The sequence below is a fragment of the Hypanus sabinus genome, chromosome 15 (assembly GCF_030144855.1).
Source record: "Hypanus sabinus isolate sHypSab1 chromosome 15, sHypSab1.hap1, whole genome shotgun sequence".
Taxonomy (NCBI): domain Eukaryota; kingdom Metazoa; phylum Chordata; class Chondrichthyes; order Myliobatiformes; family Dasyatidae; genus Hypanus; species Hypanus sabinus.
The window spans coordinates 71660025-71678582 of NC_082720.1; the positions used below are offsets into that span (position 1 = coordinate 71660025).

Below are 18558 nucleotides of genomic sequence, written 5' to 3' on the forward strand. Positions count from 1 at the left end.
CCACATCTTTCAACATTAGTAATGGGGAGAGTCACAATTGATCAGAAACTGAACTACACCAGCTATATAAATACTTTGGTCAAGATTTGTACAGTGGTGTCCCCCGCTTTACAAAATTTCGCTTTACGCTACTTCACTTTTATGAAAGACCTACATTGGTACCTGTTTTCGCTAACTGAAAGAAATCCAAAGAGGATTTTCATTTTTACAATAAAAGGCGCCCGCTTTAAACTTGTGTTTACCCCAAGAAAGACTACCATGAACGTGAAGCCTTGTGCAGGCAGGTGTTGTGTGCATGCGTGTACATGCCAATTTTTTTCCTACAAATCGGTTTTTGGCCGAATCTTCCCGATTCCGGTTAGTGAAACTACATTATACATAGATTATTTCTACTTTATGTAAGCTGTGTATTTATCATGTCATTCCTGCTTTTACTATATGTTAGTGTTATTTTAGGTTTTATGTGCTATTTGGTATGATTTGGTAGGTTATTTTTTGGGTCTGGGAACGCTCAAAAATTTTACCCACATAACGATAATTGCTTCTTAGCTTTACGCCACTTTGGCTTTCAAAAGGTTTCATAGGAACACTCTACTTCCGGATAACCGGGAAAACCTGTATCCTGTATTGAATGACACCCTACAAAATTTCTCCCCGAGTTACATGGCATACATGGCAAAATGTTACAGAATACTTTCCACTTCTCAAGATCAATACAGCCCCAACAACTCGTAAAAAGTGCAGCAACTTTTCAGAACCAAACAGCCAGCTTGATTGACGGTTAATCACATCCTAAACATTTATCCCCCCGACTATCTCTTACAGCTGCACCCTCTCCCACCAAGACCAAGAGCAACAAATGGATGAAGCACCACTTCCTGCAGGCTTCACTTCAAAGTCCCACATCAGTCAGACTTGGAAATACTCTGCTGTTTCTTCACCATCAATATCCAAATCCTGAAACTCCTCTGGGTAATGTAATTTGGGAGTACATTCAGCAGAAGAGAGACAGAAATTCAAAATGACAATTCTCAAGGACAACTCTAGCCTTGTTGGCATCAGCCAAAACTAAAATATGAATTAAAAACGAGTGAATATTGAGCAAATTATAGGATATGAGGTTAATACGAAAAGTGGCAGTTGAAGAATATCTTTAACCTTAAAGGAATTATAGAAAAGACACACAGACAACCAAATGGACGAAGCCTGTTTCTATTTAATATGGTTTTTTTTAAAAAACAGTGTAGCTGTCTTCATTTACTGGTATTTTGAACATTTTTTACTTACTTGTGTAATGAATGTACCACAGCTCTGAGGGGCCGAAGTGGCGGGAGCAGCCCCCTCCTTCCGGAGAATCGCAAGATCACTATTAATTCAGGTCTCGGACCCAGGAAATGAGAGACAATGCAACGGTTTTGACCATTGTTCTTAGAGACACCTGTGTGAATTGCATGTCCCTGCTACGTGACAGCTACCATGGATATGGACACCCTCGGGCATCACCCTCGGGATTGCATCACCCTACTTTGATGGACATCTACAACTCTGCAAGTCAAGATAAAAGGGGACTGCAGGAGGCAGTACCCCAGCGATGCACCAGAAGGACACCATCGCTCAGCGCTCCCGTACTAGCTGGAAGCCATTCAAAGCCACGTGCGTTCCGTTTCTCCTTTGCCTGGGGAGCGGGTGACTTCAAACTAACAACGGGGAACCAACGTTCCCCTGATTCAACGGAGTTGCTTCATAAAGACCCGGGCAAGTTTTTTCCTTTCCTCACCAATCTCTCTAAAACACGTGAAACCCAGCAATTCCCCAAAAGGCTGAAGCCTGCAGACTTCTGAGTGACTTTTATATTTCCAACGGACAATATATTATCCCCTAGACAACAGTCGAGATTATTTCTTAATGATGATTATTGCTATACCCGCGCTTTAGATTGAGTTTTGCCGACGTATATGATCTGAATGTTTGTATTAACCTTACTTTTGTGCCCCCCTTTATGAATAAAAACGTTTGAAAATAGTGCCATCAGACTCCAACGGACCTCTCTATCTTTGCTGGTAAGTTATCCAGTTACGGGATACGTAACACTTGGAAGAAAGCATCAAGAATAATTTCTGCAGATCAACCACAGTTGACATAGTAAAGTACTTCGAATAAGTTACATCATTGCACCACAGGAAATAAAACAGGACTACAAAGCTTTTTTTATTTTATATCATGCATACTTTTTATCTGGAAACATTAAAAAGATAAATTCATATACAATTTCATAATAATAGGGGAAAAAATATCATACCTCACATTTAGACAAAGAAAAAGTGTGCCCAAGATGAAGACGTCCATTCATGTACGGATAGGGAAAGGTGACAAAATACTTTGGCTTGCTGTAACAATTTAAAATAAATAGATTTAGAATATATAATTGTTAACATTCCACACAAACAAGAGCATGATTGACAGTCTATGATGCAATGTCTGGAAACTAAATGCCCCATATTTTAAATATAAAAGACTGGAATCAATTCTCACACATAAAAGTGGAACTGAATGAGCCTATCTGAGATACCTTTTGTTAAAATAAGTGCAAAATAATGGTCTGAGGTTGCAACTAAATATTAATATCATTTTTAACTCTCACCTGGTACGATGAAATTTATGAGCAAGGAAATCTATAACTAATGTACAGTAACTTTGAACATGATCTTTGCCAAACATAAAATATATTCTTGAGAGCCTGTAATACTTTCAAAAACACAAAAGTTCAAAGTGTAAGTCAGAAACATCTCGTGACTCAGGTGGCTCTGTAAAGTTGTGCATGTCTGTAAATTTAGTAATTGTTGAAGGATAAACTATGATTGCCAACAAGGTAAACTAAAACCAAAGGATTCCCTTTTATTTTTTTTTTCGCTTAATCTTGCTATTCCAAGAAAACCATTACTGATATGCATTTCTACATATCAGTTATAATACACTATCTTTCCTTGTTTTCGCTTCTTCATGAGCGGTTCAAATGTTTATTCATAATGAATTAGTTTGTACATCGCACTCATACTCAGGCATCTTCTTATATGTTTTAAAGCATATGAAATATGGCTGAAGAATGCTGCTTCCCATTGTTTCAATTTACCTGCAGGATTTGATAATGTGATTGGTGATGTGATTCAAAATAATTTTAAAAAAGACTCCAAACTAGCAGCAAATCGAGACAGACAAACAAAGTCAGTGTGAGCTTACCTACTCTCTGGACTCCCCGGCTCAACTGCATCAATCTCAAACAGTTTATTTTCATCCCATTTTTTCTGAATGTCCTTTTCAATTCTTTTCAGGTAATCAACTTTAGCTGTTCCCTTGCGTTCCTAAGGATGTAAGCAATCTTTTAAAATGGTGTCAAATGTCAGTAATTTCCTATATTGAACATAGACCAGCACAGTAGAGGAAAGGACCCATCAGCCCACAATGAACTGACCATGGTGCTAATTTAAACTAATTACATCTGCCTGTACATAGTCCATAGGCCTCTATGGCTGTTCAAGTGTCTAAGTGCCGCCTAAACCTCTTTCTACTACCTCCCCTGGCAGCATGTGTCAATTCTGTGTAAAAAGAAAACTTATATTAAACATACCTTTAAACTTGCCCTTCCCCACCTTAAACATTTGTTCTTTAATATTTGGAGGGGCATGCTACACATATTAGATTATATGTCCAGTTAGAATCAGATTGCCAACATTAAAGTTGCAGGGATCCTACTGCATGGATAAATAAACAAGTTGGGTAACTGTACCCTATGGATCACCGCTACTGTTCAAGTCTCTTTGCAGGTTGACACAGCAGTGCAGAATCAGAGATGACAGCATTGTTTTTAATTCCTTATTTTTCATGTGCCATTTTAACTGATGCTTCCCCTTCGACATCAGATGTACATTAAAGATCCCACAGCATTATTTGGAGATGGACAAGAAGGCTTTCCTCATTTCTTAGCACATCTACTAGTATCAAACAGTTATGTAGCAAATTATCTCATACTATGTTTTGTCATATTAACCTATGTGTTGGCTCCAGATTGCAAAACAGAAGTCCTATATAAACAATCCTTTTTTTTAATTTGTGCAAAGTCTATTAGTATATCCCTTCCTTGTGGCTTATTACAGAATAATTCAAGGTCAATTTAGTTTGTACATGGCTGAATAAAGGAAAGAAATTAATGAATTCCTTGAAAATTTTTCAGCAATAACATTATTACATGGAAATTCAAAATATGCAGAAGAGGGCTAATGCATTTTTCTATAGCCTGGGGGTAATCCAAAAATTTTTTTGAAGGGTGCTCACATCAAGGCAATATTCCATAGGCAAACACTGTAATTACTGAGACAATATAAGGTCCTATAAATGACAGCACGCTAAACTACATCAATTTATTCATAGGATATGCGCAACACAGACAACTGATCACCGATTGCCCTGATTGATTGATTGCCAATATTGCTTTAAAACTGGGAGTCAACTTACATTATTGCGATTCAGGTCACTATTAGGAAAAAAAATGTATACTTTCTTCCCAGAAAGAACATCAGTGAATTGGGTGGAATTTTACAACCATGGTAACGATAATCGATATCTTGTTAATTTTAGTTTTACACTTCTTTAACTAATTAAACAAACAACTGGATCTGAAGTCATCTCGATCATTCGGAGACTATAATTTACCAGTGACATAATTAAACTGCCATTTTAATCTTATTTAAATGATCGATAACGAGTAAAAATACTAATCCAGACATCGTACAAGGTTTCAACACTTCTGTAAAAGTGCCATCAAACGTTTACTATTCAACAATGTGTTTGCAGCAAAAGCGTTACTCATCAGAACTAAGGCAAAATGACAAATAGCCCTCAACACACAAATGCAAGACAACACAACGCCTTCATTCCTCCCTTTCCTTTTTTAGGGTAATAAAGGGCAACCATCACTCAGGCTGATCGGGCGTGCACCAAATCCCGACGGAAGTCCGGTGAGCCGAATGAAGACGGCCACTGGCACGAGTCCGAGGACCGGAGCTCCCATCCGGGCCCACGCCGCGAAACCACCTGCCGTTCACTACATTTCCCCTTCGCTTCCCAGACCTGCAACACAAACAGCAGATACATTGACGGCGACCGCGGAAACCGGCGACACGGACCGTCATCGTGCTGGACACGCGGCTGACAACCTAAATCTCGCCCGCCTGCCGAAAACTTGCCGCCGTCACCACAAACCGGCCAGCTGCGCGCACTGCGCCGGCGTGACCTGACGTGCGGATGCTGCTCAAGTGCAGCACTGGGAAATGTAGTTCCTATTGGTTCCAGCCAGACACGGTGACATGCGATGCCTACAATCCCCAGAATGCATCGCCTCCCACCCTTTCCTGACCCTTCCACTTTCTATCGCCTGGCGGCTGTGGCTTTTCGGTAAGGGCTTTGCTCTTCCCAAGTAGAATGAAACGCTTTGAAATGGATATGTAATTAGATATCCTTGGAGTTGAAGGTGATGGAATCATACTGTGAAAGGAGGGGGCTGTGTATGTTTATGGCAGGGTCGTAAAATACCCCTCCTGATCAACGAAGGAATAAACTGAAAGGAAAATTGACTCAGGCCGAGCGTTTTGAAGTTATCTAAATGAAAGTATTTTTAAAGTGTAATTGTGTTACTATTAAATACAATGATTAAGCAATTACAAATCAGGGCGTGAGAGATGTTCTGAACCAGATGTGTTCCTGTATGTGGATGGGAAAGGTGTTGCGTTTGCCGCCCTGAACAATGTCTTGTGAAGTGTATACTGTTGTATATGTGAGGTGCGCAAGTAAGACTTTAAATGTTTACGATTGTTGATAAAAATGCACTGAATGTTAAGTTATCTGGTTAGTCGATGGTAAAGAAATAACAGGTTCAATGATGATACTGGCTTGCATATTTACAGTGGGTCTGGTAATGTTATGCACCGTTTTATGTGTTGAATGAACTCAAGACAGTAATGAGTTTTTTGCAAAAATCAGAAAGATTAAAGAACAATAATCAAATTTGCTAGTTCATTTGTAACACTATAGTAATATTGCAATAATTATTAGCATTTCCAGTGCAATATTTTAAAAAGCTTTTAAATGCACATTTACTTTTCAGATATGTCAGTTCATTTTGAAGAAAGAAGTGGGATTGTGCCCTGCAAGACCCCGTGGGGTGAATGGTATCAAACTATGGATGAAGTTTTTATTGATGTCCATGTCCCCGTTGGAACAACTGCAAAAGACATTAAATGTAACTTGGGTAGTAAGGAGATAGCTTTATCTGTCAAGGGGACAATCATACTGAAGGTAAACTGATCCCTTAACATATATGTTTCTGTCACCTACAAGCAAATTTATTTGTATAGCACTTTTCAAACACAAAGCAGTTCAAAATGCTGTACATAGAACAAGATATAAAAATTAAACATCAAGCAATATATAAGAAAATAACAAAAAATAGACAGGTTAAATAGAAGTTACAGTGCTGGAGATTCTAATTAAAAGCTACAGTGAAAAGAAAAGTTTTAAGCCTTGATTTAAGAGTTTAATATTTGGGGCAGACTTCAGGACCTCTGGAAGGTTATTCCAGATATGTGCAGCAAGGTAACTAAAAGCTGCTTCACCATGCTTAGTTTTGACCCTGAGGACAGTAAGCAAATGAACCATTTTCATTTTACTTTGAAATTATAACTTATTTACTTATTATTATAACTTATTTTTTAATTTTAAAATAAAATTAACTATCTCACTTTCCTGATAACAAATGCCATGTTATTATCTTAATTGTAATTTGGAGGTAATTCATCTGTGGAGCTTAAGTTTGAACAGAATAAGTTCATTAAAATGTTAAAACAAATATATTCATTTGTTTTTTATCAGTGACTTATATGTATACTGCATGTTTCCAGATATCCTTTATTAAAATACTATATTTGTCAACAAATACAAATAAGTATTTGTCTTTACTTATATATGAGCATTTCTATAAGTGAAGCCATGAGCTCTGTTTGATTTCACACTTGGCAAAAATGAAAGCAAAACTTGCTAAAGATTGAAATGTACAAGTTATACATGTTGAGAAAAAACAAATCAGGCTTACAAGAAACAGGTAGTTTGAACCATACTACATAAACTATTGGCTTGGAAACTGCATAGATTAAACCATAAGATATAGAAGTAGAATTAGCCCATTTGGCCCATCGAGTCTCTTCTGCCATTTCATCCATTTCCCTCTCAGCCCCAATCATCTGCCTTCTCCCCATATCCCTTCCTGCCCTGGCTAATCAAGAATCTGTCAACTGCTGCCTTAAATATACCCAACTTGAAGACAACGAATTCCACAGATTCACCACTCTGGCTAAAAAAATTCCTTAAGATTGTTGATACTTAAATCTTTAAAAATTCCATTTAGGGAATTAAATCAGATACTAGCTTTGTGAGGCACTCCAGATAACAAATTAATCTTGCTTTTTCAGGGTAAACTTTATGGTTCTACTGTTGCAGATGAAGGAACCTGGACATTAGGTAGGCAGTAACTCTGAAGCCAAAAACAAACATTTTTTCCTGAACAATAAGTTTGTTTTAGTGCTTCAGTGTATGAACATGTTCCATCTTAATACAGTATTTAGATAAAAAAATAAAAGTATGATTTGAAAAAAAATCTTTTTACCATCTCCAACAAATTTTATTCTGATAGAGGATAATAAGCAGGTGTCTATAGTGCTGATGAAATGTAATCGAGAAGCCGGGAACTGTTGGTCTTCGTTACTGGAAGGACAGTATAATGCTGACCCTTTAGTACAAGATGAGATGCAGAAGAAGCTCACACTGGAGAGGTTCCAACGGGAGGTAAGCAACTTAGTGCATAGTTTCCTGCATGGTTACTTTGAGGAAGCAATAGTTATGTCATTGCATTATTATTACCTAGAATTTTAAAATAAATATAATGTCAAGAAAACATTAAATTGTAATTCTCAAGCTCCTGATGGTACCAACATTGGTAACCTGGAGAATATAATAATGAAGTTCTGGACTACCTATACAATTTGCAAACCATATAGTTTTTTTTTAATTTCTCTGATTACACCCAAAGTTTCTGGCACTATGAACTAATGCAGTACCATTTTGACCTAATCAACTGATATATTATAACTCTCAGTTTGACTAGTGGCTTAATCTAGGAGAAGACACCTCTCGGCCTGGCCAAACTTAAGAAATCTTGTTTGGGTGGATGCTGTGCGATGTGTCCCCTGTTAGAAATCAGTACCTCGAAATAACAAAAGTACACAATATACGATTAAACAATTGCGCTTTATAATTCTTAATTTGACTATATGGTTAGTAAAGAAACAAAAAATGAGGGGCCCATTCTCATGAAACAGTCTAATGCGCAACATTGGAGCTCACTGGTAAGGCCATTCGTCCACCATTGACCTCCTCCAAGTGTCACTGACCTTCAGTCCCTCGCTTCTGGCAGTCTACCAACTCTCTCCATTCGTGTCTTCTCTCTTCATCACTCCCCAGCAAAAGACCGCAAAATCCCTGCTCCCAGCCCCACAAGAAAGAACGACATCCCTCTCATTGGACAGCCCCACATTCCAAAGCCCCATTATCTCTAGTCATAACCCAAACATTGCTGCCACAGAGAAACCATAACATTAGCAGTGAAACATTACAGGACATTACATATAATTCAGAAATTAGTGGAAATAGTCATTTTATTTCTGTAATCAATGGGAAGCACTAATAGATGAAAATATTTAAATTGTTGGGCTGATTGAGTTTGTGATTACTGAAAGTCCATATTTCTCAACAATCTGTATGGATGACTTACAAAACAGTATTTCCAGTGTATCTTGGTGTATGACAATGAAGGAATTACCTATTCAAGTCATAGCAGCATGCTAGATGCTTTCTGATATGCTAAATATTCCAGTATTTTCTGTTTAAGATGATATTTAAGCTGGACAGAGTGAGGAACAAAGAGATCAAGGGGGCAGATAATATTGAATTTAGTTATGTTGCTGATGAATTAGGATCTCTGAGGAATGTCTTCAAAGAGCACTTGATAGGAGATGTTTGAGGTAAATTCTGCAAAAAAAATCTCTTAAAATCAGAAGGATCCTGAATAGTAATTTTCTAGAAAAAGTTATACAGAAACAGTTTTTGGCCTACTAAGTCCATTCTGACCCTCTTCCATATATTTAATCCCACACTGATTGCATTCTTTTTACTTTCTCCACATTGTGTGGAATACATTTTTTGATATTAAAGGAAATGAATTACTTTGAAGACAATGTAAAGAAACAATTAATAAAGAAAACTATCAAAGTAGTGAAACAGTGAAAACTAGAATTTTGTTTTGTATTTCCCTTTATGGTCATCTTCCTGTGATGTAATTTGGAATTCTCCAGCTTGCTAAATTTTAAGATATTCTATATACAGTATGTTTCATATAAACCTACCAACTTCCACGGCTATCTTGACTACCTGTACCTTCCCTATCTCCTGTAAAGATGCCATTTTCTTTTCTCGGTTCCTTCAATTCTGCTGCATCCGTTCCCAGGATGAGACTTCCCTTTGCAGGACATCAGAGGTATCCTCTTCCTTCAAAGAACAGGGTTTTACTTCCTCCACCATTGATGCTGTCTTTGCCTGCATCTCCTCCGTTTCTTGGACGTCTGCCTTTGCGCCATCTTAACGTATAGCATTCCTCTTGTCCTCACCCACTACCCCGAGCCACTGCATCCAGCACATCATTCTCTGCAACCTCTACCATCTTTAATGGGATCCTATCATTAAAGTCATCTTTACCTCCCCCCCTACTCTCCACTTTCTGCAGGGATTACTTCTTCCATTATGTCCTTATTTTTTCGTTCCTCCCCAATAATCTCCCTTCTGGCACTTATCACTGCAAGTGGAAGAAGTGCTAAACGTGTCCATTCATTTCCTCCCTCACCTCCATTCAGGGCCCCAAACAGTTCTTCCAGGTGAGGCAGCATTTCACCTATGAATCTGTTGGGGTTGTCTATGTATCCAGTGTTCCCGATGCGGTCTCCTCTACATTGATGAGACCTGACATAGATTAGGGGATTGCTATATTGAGCACATTTGCTCTATCTGCAAAAAGAATGATTTCCCAATGGCCAATCATTTTAATTCCAATCCCCATTCCCATTCTATCATGTCGGTTCATAGCCGCCTCTATTGCCATGATGGACCACTCTCAAGCTGGAGGAGTAACAGCTCTAGGTAGCATCCAATGGGATGACAAGAACATTGAATTCTCCAATTTATGGTAACTTTATCTCCTCCCTCTTCCTCCTTCAAATCCCCACTCTGAACCTCCTGTTGCTTTTTCACTTTTCCTCACCTGCCTATCACTTCCCCATGATGCCTTTCTTCCTCCTCTTCTTTTCCCTTCATTTCCAGAATTGATGAAGGGTCTCAGTCGGGGAGTTAGTTCATTTCCATAAGTGCTGCCTGACATGCTGAGTTCCTCCAGCACTTTGTGTGTGTTGCCCTGGATTTCCAGCATCTGCAGAATCTCTTGTGTTTATGAATCTTGATTTTTTTTTGAAGCTGACAGTACAAACTCTATAAAAGCTCACACATTCTTTTAAGGTCTACGTGTAAACATCCTAATTAAACTCTTTCTTCCTACGTAGCATCCTGGCTTTGACTTCAGTGGAGCTGACATTTCTGGAAACTATAGCGGTGGAGGTCCAGATTTCTCAAATTTGGGAAAGTGAAGACAACTCAAAGACATGAGGAGAGTGATTATTTTCTGCAGGGCCAACATGTGGGTATTCAGAAGACCAGTGCAAAAGTCAGACTGCTATTCATGCCTGAAGGAGTTAATGGCCCAGAAATTGTTGAGATAAAAATGATGCATTTACAACTGTTGTCCATGCAAGAAAAAAATCATTATTTGTAGGAGATGTGGATCGACTTATGAATTGCCAGAAATGACGGATTCGCGCTGCTTTGCCATCAATCTCAGGTCATTAAGCTCTCAATGAGGTTGAAGAAACTGTTGGATTTGTGCTGTAAATACAAATTTTAAAATGCCAAAGCAAATTAAAGCTGCAGTATAAGGAATTTATTAAAGGGGTAGTTAATAGAACTGAAACATCATTCAGTCTTAGAAAACAAAAGAACAGTTTAATTTCTTGTCTCACTCCTGCAGATAATTTGTCCCAAAAGTAGTCCAACTATAACTATTTTTTTTGAGGGAATGATATGTTAAACATCAAAATAATCAGAAAAGAACGGTGGAAGCTTATCACATTTAACTAACCCACAACAACAGATATTATCCCCATCGGATAGGGAAGATTCAGTGAAAGTTATGAACTCCTTCCATTTGGCCCTTTATATGTGGATACAGCCAAGGATGAGAGAGGGAAAACCAAAATCACTGTTCCCACCAACCATACCTGTTTGTGTGTGTGTGCGTGCCCTTAACTCCTGGTGGAGTCGTCGGGGTGCTGTCATGACAAGCTTTTTGCACCGATCTTTTTGATGATCGCTCATCATATGACGTGTCTTGGGCATCGGAAACCTGGCGGAGCCCATCCCTGTCAAGGAAACATACCTGTTTTTCACTAAATTTTCATAGTTTGTGATTAATAGACCTATTGTTATTGCAAAGCTATATTATATAGCAATTTACAAACGAGAAAACTTGCAGATGCTGGAAATCCAAGCAATACACACAAAATGCTGGAGGAACTGGACAATATCCAGGCCTGGGCTGAAAAATGTCAAGTAACATTTGAGCCACTTAAGTGCCAGGCAATGACCATCTCCACCAAGAGAGCTCTAACCATCATTCCTTGATATTCAGTGGCATCACCATCACTGAATCCCCTACTATTAAATTCCTAGAGTTTATCATGGACAGGAAAATGTAATGGTCTAACCATATAAACACAGTGGCTACCAGAGCAGGTCAAAGGCTTGGAATCTTGTGGCATGTAACTCACCTCCTGACTCCCCCCACCATCTGAAAGGCTCAGGTCAGGAGTATAATGGAATACTTGCCACTTGCCTGGATGTGTGCAGCTCCATCAACACTCAAGAAGCTTGAGACCATCCAATACCAGACAGCCCACTTGATTGGTACCCCTTTCACAAGCATCCAATCCCCCCCACTATTGACAAACAGTTGCAGCAGTGTGTACTATCTATAAAATGCACTGCAACAACACACCAAAGTTCCTAAGGCAGCACCTTCAAGACTCACGACCACTACCATCTAGAAAGATGAGAACTGCAGATACGTGGGACACCACCAGTTGCAAATCCGCCTACAAGTCACTCACCATCCTGACTTGGAAACATATCGCCGTTCCTTCATTGTCACTGGGTCAAAATTATGGAATTCCTTCCCTAACAACACTGGGTGTACCTACACCTCAGGGATTGCAGCGATTCCAGAAGGTCACCACCTTCTCAAGGGCAATAAATGCCGGCTTAGCTGGTGACGCCCACATCCTGTAAATGGATAAATTTTAAAAGAAGGAACGCAGCAGGCCAGTCAGCATCTATGGAAAGAAGTACAGTCAAAATTTCAGGCTGAGACCTTTCGGCAGGACTGGAGAAAAATTGATGGAGTAGTATAACTACACTGGTCCAATGAAATAATGGCGACACATCATACAGATGTCCTTGAAGATTTTATCTCTCTCTCTCTCTCTCTCTTCAGCAGACACTGTGAAAACTACAAGAAAATAAGACAAAAGGTTTAAAATGTACATCTCTCAGTCTTTTAAAGTTTCTGAAGCTAGTGTCTACCAATAAACAGGCCCAAAACACATCAGCAGAACAGAAATGTGCTGAAGTCAAATAAAATCACTAAAACCATATCACACTTCAACAACATTATACACAATATAAAACAAAAACAATTATCACGTGGGCCTCTTGGACCACATGCAGAATAAGGTTATTTTAGGGCCATATGTCTTTCTCTGCTTCCATGTTGGTTCTGACCCATAATGCCACAGTCATGCTCTTATTAAACTCTGGTCATGTGACCTGTTACACTCTAATTAAGTGTTATAAAAAGCACAAAATTTTTAATCCAACATTTTAAAATTTAAAAAATAATGAATTTATGACAAAAACATAAAAAAATCTCAATGAAACATCTCAGACAGTTACACTCCCACCAAATTACTATTTTTTATGATAACCTTTGTACAAATATTTGAATATATCTAGTAATTTCAGAATTAAATAATTGGTATTTGTAACAAACTCTGAGATCAAGACTGATACTTTAAACTCTCCACACAGGTAGGTGTTTGGAAATCAGTTCCATTGGAACACATTTTAGCTGTTTTCTACAAGTACAACTAATTTATGAATAGAACGTTCAAGAATGGTTGACATCATCTCTTGGTAGGATTACAGTACACTTCAAGTTGAGACGTAAGGAAGCCTTTAATCGCCCTCCCACCGAGAACATCTTGCAATACTGGTCAAGTTGGAACAATGGATGGCTGTGTGGCAGTTTCCATGTCTCAGTATTCGCATTTCCTCTTTGAAAACATCCCTTTGTGCCAATTTTACACACAGAAGACTGGCCTTTCTTCTGTCTTCGACATTTATGGGTTTTGCTGTTTTGTCTCTCTGCTAGTTGCTGGATCCGGGCAACCACTTTCAATGCCGTATGCCATTTTGAGAACCGTTTTAAGTTTCTCCAAGAAATTGTCCTCTTTACCACCTTTGTAGTACTTGTGTCATTTTGTCATTAAGATCGCTCATCAGAAGCTCTGGAGTTAACTTTGATGCGACAGTCTCTCTTTCCCACAGAAACTTGGGTCCAGTAAACCAATTTGTACCAATCAGCTCTGCCACCTTGAGATCTCTAGAAGCGTGATCTTCCAGATTTTGATCAGTATCAATGTAGTACCACTGTGCTGGATCAGTTAACTTCTCTGATTCTTTGGACTCGATTTGCAACGAAAACGTGAAACCTTAAGGCTTCATTATTAATGTAGCCCATTAATGCATGGAAATCTGTCCAAAAATACTCTTGATCAATTTTGAACTCCAGCTCCTCCTTTAGCATACTGCTGACCACTGCAGCCATTAACTCCAGCCTTGCTATGCTTACAACTCTTGTGGGTGCAACCCATGCCTTACCTATGACTAAGAAGCAATGCACTTTGTCTTCACTCAGTACTCGGATATATGAGCACTGACTGTACCCATGGCTACTCACATCCGAAAAGTGATGCAGTTCAATTCTCTGGACCTTCCCTAGGTTTTCAGGAGCAAAGCATCTTGGAATCTGGAGTTTTTACAGATTCTATAGATTGTTCATCCAGCACTCCCATCGTGGCTTTAATTCTCCAGGCAATGGTTCGACCCATCCAATGTGCTTTTGGCACATTTCCTGTAGTACTTTCTTTCCTAGTAGGAGGAAGGGAGCTAGGAAGCCTAGTGGGTCAAACACAAAGGCTACAGTCAAAAGAATTCCTTGCTGTGTTGCTGGTTTCTCATCTAGGGTGATTTTAAAAGAGAAGTTGTCACTGATCACACTCCACTTTACTCCCAACACAGTCTGGACTGGGAGTTCATCATAATTGAAATCCACATCCTGAATTCCATTAGCTCATTCACTGTCCAGAATTGACTCCAAGACTTCTCTGTTGTTGATGAACTTGTGGAGATGTAATCTCCCTTTTGCATACACATTTTGTGCTTCTTTCACTAGTTTGATGGCTGTGTCCACAGATTCTACACAGATGAGGCCATCATCGACATAGAAATTTGTTCTGATTAAGTTGTCTACTACTGGATACGCTTTTTCATTTTGGCTCACAAGATACTTCATTCCATAATTTGCACAGCCAGGAGAGGATGCTGCTCCAAAAAGATGGACCTTCATGCGATATTTTTTTGGCTCTAGATTTGTATTGTCATTTTCCCACCACAGGAACCATAAGTAATCTCTATCCTATTGGCTTACATAGAACCTGCGGAACATTTCTTCTACATCCCAGATCCCTGTAACTGGGTATTTACGGAATCTGCAGAGCGCTCCCGTCAGCCCATTTGTGAGATCAGGTCAGCTAGTAAGTGATCATTCAGAGCTGTGTCATCATACTTAGCAGAACAGTCAAACACAACCCTAATTTTTCCTGGTTTTCTAGGACGATAGACTCCTTGTGAGGAATATAAACGCACATTTCCTGCTTTGGGTTGATCTTTAGCTCCCTCCACAACACCATCCTCGAATACACCTTCCATAATTTTAACGTAGTCATCCTTGAATTTGGGAGTTTTCTCCAGTTTCCCTTTCAGGTGCTTCAGCCGCACCAGAGCTAGCCGCTTATTTTCTGGCAGTTCAGGGCATATCTTAAAGGGGAGGGGCACTTCCAGGTGCCTATCTGCATTCTGGTGTATTCTTTCATTCAGTAATTGCATGAACTATATGTCATCTTGTGATATGTTCTTTTCTCCAGGGTTTGTATCTCTGAAGTCTGATTCAAGGGCTCTAAAGACTGGTGTCAACGGTGGAAGTTCCTTGATAGATACACGATGGCACAGACCTGTCACTTCTGTTGACCTGTAGTGAGCTGCCGACAATGCTCCAGCCCAGGTCAGTCTTGATGGCATACGGCTCATCGTCACCTCCTGTGATGACTCGTCGTGGTGCCAACACTATCAGGAGTCCGACCTCACAAACCATCAGTTCTGGTATTTCCTGTGCTATTCTATTCAGATGTCTCCACCTTTTGGCCGTTTCAGGGGTAGGAATGTGGGAACATTTGAGTGGGATGAAATCTCTGGTATAGGCAGGTAAAAGTTGATGAAACTCTGTGAGGAAAGCCCTTTAACTCTAAGCCCACGAACTCTCACACTCTGAACAATAGACTCTTTTCCCATCATAGTGGTAAGATTTAACTTGACTGGCTCTAATCCTGCTCCCATCTTCTCACATACCTCTTGATCTACAAAGGTGTTGCTACTCTGTGCATCCAGTAGGGCATACACTAAGGTCTCTGTTTTAGGGGTGGTGCTTGAGGAAATCCATACAGGCACTATCATGGATGTGCTCCCACCATCACCTTTGTTAACGCAGCAAGAAAGGGAAAATGTGTTTTCTACTGCTTGCATAACATGAGAGTATGTGTCCTTTGCAGCAGAAGGACGGTCTTCATGAAGTAGTGTTGGATGATGCTTCTTACATATGCCACAAGTAGCTTTGCTCTTACAATCTTTCGAATTGTGTCCTCTCCTAAGGGAGCCAAAACACAGGTTATTGTCCAATATGAACCTTCTCTTGTCGAGCTTCTGGCATTTGAGATGGAGTGGCTTTCCCCACAGCACATGCATGTGACTGGGTTTGAAGATGAAAATGAAGTGTTTACCTTCTTGGATCCGTTTAAATCCTTTGAGCTGTTCTCCATGGCACTGTATGTTTCCATCACTGTACTTGATTTATCCGATGCTTTCACATTTGTAATGAATGCGTTAGCCTTAGTGTGCTTCATGTCTCTAGATAAATTTTCTTTAGTAGGCTTCAAGGCATGAAAGGATGTTACAGGATTGCATGTGATTTCTGCTTCATGTACCACAAAATCAACAAGCTCCTTGAAATCAGGGAATTCCTCCGTTTGTCACAACTGCTTTGTGACATGACAATTCCAGTGAGAGGTCACCCAATCAGGGGGATTTTGGAGTACCTTTTGATTCTCTTCACAGTCATTTAACACCTGAAGCCCTTTGATATATGGCATAGCATTGCTGCAGGCTGTCAGAAAATCACTGAATTGTCTCAGTTTAACTGACTCCCTTGAGCCAATCTTTGGCCAGTTATTCATTCTTTCTCTAAATGCACACTGGATTACAAAGGGGTGGCCATACCCAGCATTCAAAGTCTCCCATGCCTGGTCGTAGGCTTCTTCACCCTTTCTGTAGAAGATTCCTTCCAATACAGATCGTGTCTCATCACTGATGTATTTTTGTAGGTAGAACAACCTGTCAGCTGGATTTGTGCATCGCCGTTCTATCAATGCCTTACAACTTATGCTCCACTCTAAGAACCTAAGTGGGTCCCCTGAGGGCTCGGGTGTAAGAAGTCTGGTGAGAACCATTGTGTCATGTAGGGCTTGTACTAATACGATGCTTCGTTGTTAGTATTGCTTGTTCATTGTTCTTACATGTTTGTTCCCCTTTAATTTATTTATAAGGTATTGGAGGACAAATCGCCGGCTGACTGCTTGCTGTTCTCCTTTCCTCCAAGGCCTCACCTGAGTCAGCTTCAAGTAAGCCTTAAGCTTTGCGGCTTTTACTTGAAGATCTCTCTGATTTTCCAGTCTTTTACGTTCTTGCCTTTGTACAGCGATAGTCTCCTCCATTTCCACTTCGGCCTGCTTTGCCGCAAACTGCAGCACACTCTGCTGTTTTTGCTGTAATGCTTTGCTGTTCTGATAAACAGCTTGAGTGGTAGCTACGAACAGTGGATTTCGAGATTGTAGTCCCAAATGTCGACTGGGCATACTCTCTGTCGAGCACCATACAAAGTCTTGCGTTTTCTGCCTTAGCATCAAACTCCTCTTCCCCACCTCACTCTTACGGACTTTCATTAGCCCCATCAAATCTGTTGTTACTGCTGTACAGGAATCCATCTTTCTTCTAATCTTAGTAGAAGGTGCCAATTGAGATGGTATATTTTCACACACATCTCTTATTTGTGTCTCCAGCCCTTCATAAGATCTAAGTCTTGGTCAGAGCACTCATCCTTAAGCTTGGTACGTGTAGCTCTAACCTGTTCTTTCATACAGCTTGATGAATTTACTCTCCCTCTGAGAAGCCTTGTGTTGCTTAAGCTCTGGTATTTTTGGGGTTAACTTTTTTTTCCTCCTGAAGATTTCCCGGATTCAACTCTCCTGACGCTGTCTGCAGAGCCACACTTTCCCTGAAGATAGCAAGGGAATGAAACAGACACTGTATTCTGGAGCATGCAAAGCTGTAGCCTACGCTGGTAAAAGTTGCTTTCTCCTGTTGAGGTCATGGTACTCTCAACCCGAGGTGTCAGGAGATAACACTCCGGTTTTCTCCCGTGAATCAGCAAGCCTTTTCTCCAACTTCTCAGCCACACACTGCCCCAGCGATTGTGCTTCCTTTTCTCTTCTTCCCTGACACGCAGCGCTCCTTACTTTGAACTCTCAGCCATGTTGGCTGCACGTTTTCACTGTAATTACACTGGTCCAATGGAATAATAGCCACGTATCATACAGATGTCCTTGAAGATTTTATCTCTCTCACTCTCTCTCTTTCTTCAGCAGACATCGTGAAAACTACAAGAAAATAAAAGACATAAAAGGTTTGAAATGTACATTTCTCAGTCTTTTAAAGTCTCTCAAGCTAGTGTCTGCCAATAAACAGGCCCAAAACACGTCAGCAAAACAGAAGTGTGCTGAAGTCAAATAAAATCACTAAAACTTTATCACACTCTCCATGTAAAGGCACTTCAACAACATTATACACAATGTA

General features: G+C 39.8%; 2 protein-coding genes across 4 annotated transcripts in view; one reads left to right on the forward strand and one right to left on the reverse strand.

The window, feature by feature from the left end:
• lars1b (leucyl-tRNA synthetase 1b) overlaps positions 1–18558 on the reverse strand; it is a 70113-nt gene that overhangs the window by 47524 nt on the left and 4031 nt on the right. For 2 of the 3 annotated variants that reach the window (XM_059990517.1, XM_059990518.1), the window contains exons 2-4: positions 11481–18362; positions 3238–3359; positions 2300–2387 (exon numbers count right to left, since the gene is read on the reverse strand). In XM_059990517.1, coding sequence (XP_059846500.1) covers positions 2300–2350 — 51 coding nt within the window. In that variant the 5' untranslated portion in view covers positions 2351–2387; positions 3238–3359; positions 11481–18362. Of the gene's footprint in view, positions 1–2299; positions 2388–3237; positions 3360–5180; positions 5307–11480; positions 18363–18558 lie in introns of those variants that run through there. The other variant, XM_059990516.1, reaches the window with a different exon arrangement.
• On the forward strand, positions 5292–11474 carry nudcd2 (NudC domain containing 2). The gene is made up of 5 exons (XM_059990526.1): positions 5292–5448; positions 6158–6348; positions 7518–7566; positions 7739–7890; positions 10710–11474. The coding sequence occupies exons 1-5, from the start codon at positions 5361–5363 to the stop codon at positions 10791–10793; spliced, it is 564 nt and encodes a 187-aa protein (XP_059846509.1). The 5' UTR covers positions 5292–5360; the 3' UTR covers positions 10794–11474.

Coding starts and splice junctions, on each gene's coding strand:
- nudcd2 (XM_059990526.1), top strand. CDS start 5,361: ATGCGATGCCTACAATCCCCAGAATGCATCGCCTCCCACCCTTTCCTG. Junction 6,349..7,517: donor AGGGGACAATCATACTGAAG/GTAAACTGATCC, acceptor TTGCTTTTTCAG/GGTAAACTTTATGGTTCTAC. Junction 7,567..7,738: donor TGAAGGAACCTGGACATTAG/GTAGGCAGTAAC, acceptor TTATTCTGATAG/AGGATAATAAGCAGGTGTCT.